This window comes from Dipodomys ordii, unplaced genomic scaffold (genome assembly GCF_000151885.1).
Source record: "Dipodomys ordii isolate 6190 unplaced genomic scaffold, Dord_2.0 Scaffold281, whole genome shotgun sequence".
In the NCBI taxonomy this organism is placed as follows: Eukaryota; Metazoa; Chordata; class Mammalia; order Rodentia; family Heteromyidae; genus Dipodomys; species Dipodomys ordii.
Window position 1 is genome coordinate 134,490 of NW_012267497.1, and position 6,743 is coordinate 141,232.

Below are 6,743 nucleotides of genomic sequence, written 5' to 3' on the forward strand. Positions count from 1 at the left end.
AGAGGTATTCATGTGGGACTATTTCATAATAATACTGTCAAGAGTGGCTCCTTACTTCAACTTGAGTCAAAAGTGTCAGGAGGGTTGTGCTTCTGGGTTCCATAACTTGGAGGTCCAAGTGGGAAGTCAGATCTTGGTCCCCAGCACATCAGCACAGAGAGGAGGTGAACGTTCAGAATGGGGCCTGGTGGGAGGGGTGCAGGCCCTGGGCCTGGGGTTGAACAGGACAGAGCCTCCCTCAGGACCAGAGGCCCTGATGTCCCACAGTCATTTCAGTCCCTGAAGGTGATGTTTAAAATGTGTGTGTGTGTTATGTTAAAATCTCAGCAGAACACAGAAGGTGCTGCAGTGTGGGTCTGGGATGGGCGTGGCTGCCTGTGAAATGTCCCTGGTTCTCCTTTCTGTTTTCCTGGTCAGAAACTCCAGCCTCTCTCTGTCCACAGCAAATCTTAGGATTTGTTCATCTGGCCGCTGCAGTACTGCAGCACCTCCTAATAGAATACTCTGTTCATTACCGGTTGATTCTTTCTGAGTACATTATTCTTTGTCCTCTTCTCACATTTTATTGCAAGTAATGAAAGAAAGCCATGCTGAATGCTTGACGCTACTGAGAGATTCACACTCCCATAAGCTTGCTGGCCTGCCCGAGGTGGACTTCTACAGCCATCCAAGATGTGAACGTACTTCAGCCACTTCTGCCACATTCTCCCTAGGATGTCCTGTGCTCCATGCTCCCTGCCTTGTCCCTAATTTCTACTTGGTGTGTGTCATTCTGTCTGCCCACTCCATCCTGTGCACCGCCACTTCCTGTCCACCCTTGCATTGTCTTCCTGCACGATATGGTTGTGCACGCCGGCACCGCAGTCCACCCACCTTCTTCCGACAGACAAGCCACACGTGATCCTCAGGAAGACGTGCCCGACAGTGGGGTGAGCCCACAACGCACATGCAGCGGTTTAGAGTTGCACACTCATAAAAGCGAAGGTGAACATGGGTGGGTCATGTCAGACAAGGATCTGCACACACACATGATTGGACCTGAATTTGATGAGCTTGGCCTGGTGGGAGGATGGAGGCCTGGTCCTGTCAGCGTGGGCTCCGGAGTCTGCGGTCACCGCTCCCACAGCCGGGCCCAGTCTGTGCTCAGCAGGAAGCCCGGAGTCTCTGTGCTGAGCCTGCGGGAGAGCACGCACCCGGAGCCCTGAGCGCTCCAGACCCGCCCTGGCCTGTGCGGAGCCAGCTCTGCCTGAGCCGGAGCCTGGGCCTCGCTGCTCTGTCAGGCCCTGCCTGGCGTTCAGATGGAAGGAGCCCAGCCTCTGTGTCCGTGCAGCAGCGCAGGGCAGACACCAGCTGGGGTCCTGGAGCCCTGGGAGGGTGGAGGCCAGGCACCAGGGCCACCTCCTCACCACACCTGCAGCTGATGCGGGCTCAGCGCCCCCTGCTGGCCTAGGTTGCATGCATGTTTGTGTCTGGGCTCCCACTGGGCTTCTCTCACTGTGTCTCTTGCACAGTAATACAGGGCCATGTCCTCAGTTCTCAGGCTGCTCATTTGCAGGTACAGCGTGCTTTTACTGTTGTCTCTGGAGATGGTGAACCGGCCCTTCACAGACTCTGGATACCGTGTGCTACCACCCCCTGGATCAATTCGTGCAACCCACTCCAGCCCCTTCCCTGGAGCCTGGCGGACCCAGTGCATGTAGTAATTACTGAAGGTGAATCCGGAGGCTGCACAGGTGAGTCTCAGGGACCCCCCAGGCTGCACCAAGCCTCCCCCAGACTCCACCAGCTGCACCTCACACTGTACACCTGCAAACACAGAGAATCCTGGTCAGCAATGGTCACACACATCCACTGTTCTTCCCACTCATGTCCATTTGCACACTCAGTATCCCTTGCTCCCCATGAATCACCTTTCAACAGAGCAACAAGGAGAACCCAGCGCAGCCCCAGCTCCATGGTGGTGGTCTGTGCTCAGTCACTGGTGGAATCAGCTCACAGAGCTCAGGTCAGGGATGGGCTGGTTTTCATGGGCAGAGGGACGTCCTATTTGCATGTCCTCTGCTATAAAGCAGCTCTGGGGGGAAGTCTAGAGATTGGGCTCCCAGAGCAGAGGTGACTGTGCTGGAGGAGTTTGGTGACAATGGTCACCTTGGAGACATCATGACACACTGACCACGTGCTGTGGTTCACACTGTACCTGCAGCTCCTTGGGAGCTTGAGGCAGAGTGTGAGGACATTGAGAGCTGTCCGCGGTGCAGAGGGACACACATGTCCTCTCACTCTGCCATTGTGCCTGGTGATCGTTCTGTCAGCATTTCTGATCACACACAAAACACAAAGTGCAACACACGTGTGACCTCCTTGTGCACACGCACGAGTTTAAAACTATGGTGAATTTTTTCCACACTGGCAGTATCTCCTGGGGTATGAGCTCCATGCCTGGTCTGGGCCTGCACAGCCAAGGAGGGCCCACAGTTCCTGGGGTGTTCCAGGAGAATGGTGCTCATCTGTGAGCTCTGCTGAGCCTCCTTCCTGAGCCGAGATCAGGTATCATTTTGCTGCACTTTACTTTAATCTGACCACCAACCAAGATGGCCAGGATTCAGGCAGAGGCTTGACATTGGGCTCTGGTGTATCACTTGTCACAGTCTAGCTTTCTTGTTTATCCTGTTTATATGCATTTATTTGTAACAATATCATGAAAGTTGTTAATCTCAATAATAATAATCTCAATAAGTCACAATGCATAACAATGTGCTCATAGGTATATCGGTATTTGGTAATTATGGAAAATGCCTTGTGTCTTCTTCAAATTGATTTATCAACCATTTGGCAGTTTCCTTGCATCTGTCTTTCAAGTCATTGGTTACAGTGATTCCTAGTGCTGGACAAGATGGTGAGTTGAAGGTGAACAACACTTTTGTCCATGAACAAGAATCCACTGACACAAAGCTGAGCAGATGCTGAGGAAGAGAGGAAAGGAGCAGCGACAGGGAGTTCCTGGGACCCAGGACATGGCAGAGAAGCAGTCAGGGTGGAGACTGTGGCACTGAGCTCTGACCTGTGTGCAGCTCTCCTGCTGGGGAAGAGAGCTGAGCTGTCAGCAGGTAACATCAGGTGTGCTCACAGAGGGACTGCCAGCTCTGCCGTGGGACACATGGCTGAGAACCCCTTAATTAGCAAAATCCCTGAAATGAAAGAAACAGAAAGAAATCACCAACCCTTGTGTTGGGGGTGTGGACGAGTTATTAGGCAGTTAGTCAATGAGAAAATTCATCAGGTTCTGACACTGAGTACCAGTCATGGATCCAATGGGAAAAGAAAATTGAGGCCTGACTCAAATGGTAGAGAACCGGTCTTGAGTGAGAAAGCAGAGGGAGAGTGCAAGGTCCCTGTTTGTGCAAAAGTGCACAATAAAAACGCTTATAAACACATGAGAGATACCCAGTGTTGGGGGCCAAGCTGGGTCATGTAAAGCCGGCAGGCTGACAGTTAGAATGTAAATAAGAACATGACTGGAAGCTATACCACGGTCCATGAGCACACAAACACAGAAATGCCATCGATTCCAAACTCCAGTAATGTCCAGTGGCACATTTGTTTCTTATCTTCATTTGCTGTGGCATTGTTTACATCAGCAAGCCAGGAGATTAACTCAGGTGTCCATGAGAGAAGGAATGGAGAAAGGAAATGTGGTATCTTTGCAAAACAGGAGATTGTTCATCCATGGAAGGAGGAAGTCCTGGCATTTGTGACAACATAGATGACTCTGGGGAGTTCACGTGAAGTGTGGTAATGCAGCACAGAAAGACAAAGGAGGGCTTTTGACACCTGTGTGGTCTGTATTTGGGAAAACATGTAAGTCAGCAGACCACAAGCTTCCTCACTGTCAAAGAATGGAACCTGTGGGTGGTGTACGATCCTTAGCTCTGCGTTGACAATGGTTCCACAGCATTTGTGTGCATTGTCACGTTGCACTCTAAGTGTGAATGTGCATCGTTTGAATTGTCAATGTTATGTCACGGAAGTAGAAATAATTACAAAACTTTCCGACCTTGAGAACTTTTAGCAAAGTGGTGAGAAGGACACCAAACGTCACCATCTCAGCAGGAGCAGGGCACCATCGCCCTCCCTCCCTCCTTCCCAGAACCCGACTCTCACAGAGGCTCGGTCATCTGGAGCATGTGGGCTGAGCCCTCTCCTGAGCAGGGCCTAGACACCAGCAGCCCCTCCACAAGGTGAGCCTTAACTTTCCCAATGCTCTTCCTGATCTGTTATTTGAACTGACACTAAACAGTGTGGGCAGCCTGTCAGGTTTACTGCATGTATCGTTGTATACTGTTTAGGTCCTGCTAAACACAGTTATATCCTCAAGCATTTATAAATTCTTAATGGTGTTTTGTCTGGGTTCTGGAATGTTCAATCCAGAGTGGTCATTTATGCTCACACATGTTGCAATATGCAGTGACTAGGGACAGGACAGTAATGGACACAGGTCTGGAATCAGATTTAGGATGCCTGAGGCCTGAAGCCTTCCACCAGCTTCAGGTGCCCTGGGCCTATTTTACATGGTATTTATTGAGTCGGGTGCAGGGCTACCTCAGAGAGTGAGGTCACAATGTCCTTAAAGTCACAACCACCAACTAAATGGTCTAATCACACTGCAGTGATAATGACCTCTTTATCTTAAGAAGCCAAAGTAAGCAGTAATTGGCTCTTCTTTAGCCTAAGCTTCCAGAAAGCCCAGTGTGAAATTAGCTTACACCAGCATAGAAATCTGCATTCCCATCAAGTCAGGACTGAGTGACCTTTTCAGGAAAGTCTCAGTGCTCTGAGGGTTCATGTGGGAGGTGGCAATGCATCCTCCCTATCCTTTTGGGTCTCAGAGCTTGAGTTTCGGGGGCTCTCACGAGATAGCAATGACATTATATGCCCTTAATATTGAAATTCCACTTCTGTGTGCAATCCTTCAGTAGCAGATACACATTGGAAAGACCCACACAATGCAATCTTCATGTCAGCCAATATGGCGGTAGGATGACACTGATAATGCCTGGAAGCCTGGAACTGTCAAAGTACGGGGCGGTGGGTTTGCTAGTGCAGCCAAAAACTCAGTGGACGTCTGCCTACCAGCCCGGAAATTAAAACCCAGAAATGAACAGACAATCACCCAACATCCAGGAGGCTGTGCAGGGATCTTCAGGAGGATGAGGAAGTCTATATGCTCAGGGAGAACAGGGAGAACCAGATTGACACCATTAACCCTGGGGCAAATAAGGAAGTTTTCTCAAGAAGCTGGAGATGCTTATAGGAGAATGGAGAGGAAATGAACAGGAAGAATGTGTACCAATGGTGGAGGTATTCACACTGCTGGTGTCTGTTTGGGGACTCCTATGCTGGGTAAACTGTTGTACGGAAATGTGGTTTGATGTGTAGCAACTCATCATTGAGCTGGAGGAAGGCTTTGCCATCCTGGAGGCCAAAATCTGAATTCCACAGCTTGGTGTCTTTACTGCAGTGTCCACAGTCACCATGGCTGCGGAACACACGGGCACCAAGATCCCAGGCCAGCAGAGCACTGCACCCCTCCTGCTCCACACACGCACAGCAGGTACCTGGAGGGTGCTGTCTCCTGGTGAGGAGAAGGGTTTGTGTATTGTCCAAATGATTCCACAGGATGAAACCTTCACAGGTGGGAGATGCCTTTCCTAAGCCTTGGAGTTCAGACAAAATCCCTTCTCAAGAAATGACCCTTGTTCCTTCAGGTAGTGGTGTGGTGAGGGAACAGGGTGAGATTTGTCTTTGTCTCAGGGAGGGGAGTGTGAGAGGAGGGTGAGGAGCAGGACAGGGGCCAGGACGCGGGGCAGAGGCCTTGGAGGCAGCTCTGCTCAGCACAAGGTTCAGGGTGAGCAGCAGTGTCCGGACATGCACAACGCCAGGACTCACAGACAAATGCCCTCTGTCCTGGACATGCACTACGCCAGGACTCACGAACACCTGCCCTCGGTCCTTGACAGTGCACTATGCCAGGACTCACGGACACCTGCCCTTGGTCCTGGACATGCACAACGCCAGGACTCACGGACACCTATTCTAAGTCCCTGGCCTCACAGCACAACCAGGCTGCCCATGTTTACGTTTCCCCAGAGCCGCGAACTGTGGAGGTGAAACCATGTGAACAGAGTGGACGAGGCTGAGCTCTGCATCCCCGTCCCACGACTCCTGGTCAGCCTCCCTCCAGACCCGACGTCCACCTCCTTTCCCACAGGAGGCCTGCTGAGAGCCAGCACGTTGGGAAGTGTATGGAAAGATAAGATTCCTCCATCCCTAAACAAACTACATTTGGCTAGCCATAAATATTCCCCCAGCCCTAAGCAGACAACATTTGACTAACCATAAACATTTCTCTTAGCTCCAGCCCTAAGCAAGAGGCACCTGGCTAACCATAAATGTCTCTTAGAGAAACTACAGGAGGTACCTTTAAGATTAGCACAACAATCAAAGGAAAAGCGACCCATCCCTGACCCCGGGACTTCTCACCCTTGCTTCTGCAAAGTTTTTTCATTCTTCCCCTTCCCACCGCCCCTGTGGGTATAAAAACCCTACCCCGAGCTCAATAAAGCAGACCTTGACATGACTCAGACTGACTTTGTCTTCCTTTATGCGCTTGGTCTCTTTTCTCTCTTGCCCCCATTGGTTTTTAGGAGGTGCCTCCTCGAGCCTAACTGAACCTGCTGGACGGG

General features: G+C 50.9%; 1 gene segment (V, D, J or C); it reads right to left on the reverse strand.

The window, feature by feature from the left end:
* The window catches only part of LOC106001259, a 31,064-nt gene extending 29,049 nt beyond the window's left edge, over window positions 1–2,015 (reverse strand). Inside the window, 2 exon segments of the V gene segment in view lie at window positions 1,412–1,806; window positions 1,911–2,015. Of these exon segments, the coding sequence occupies window positions 1,412–1,806; window positions 1,911–1,956 (441 nt within the window).
* Window positions 2,016–6,743: the final 4,728 nt, after the last annotated feature.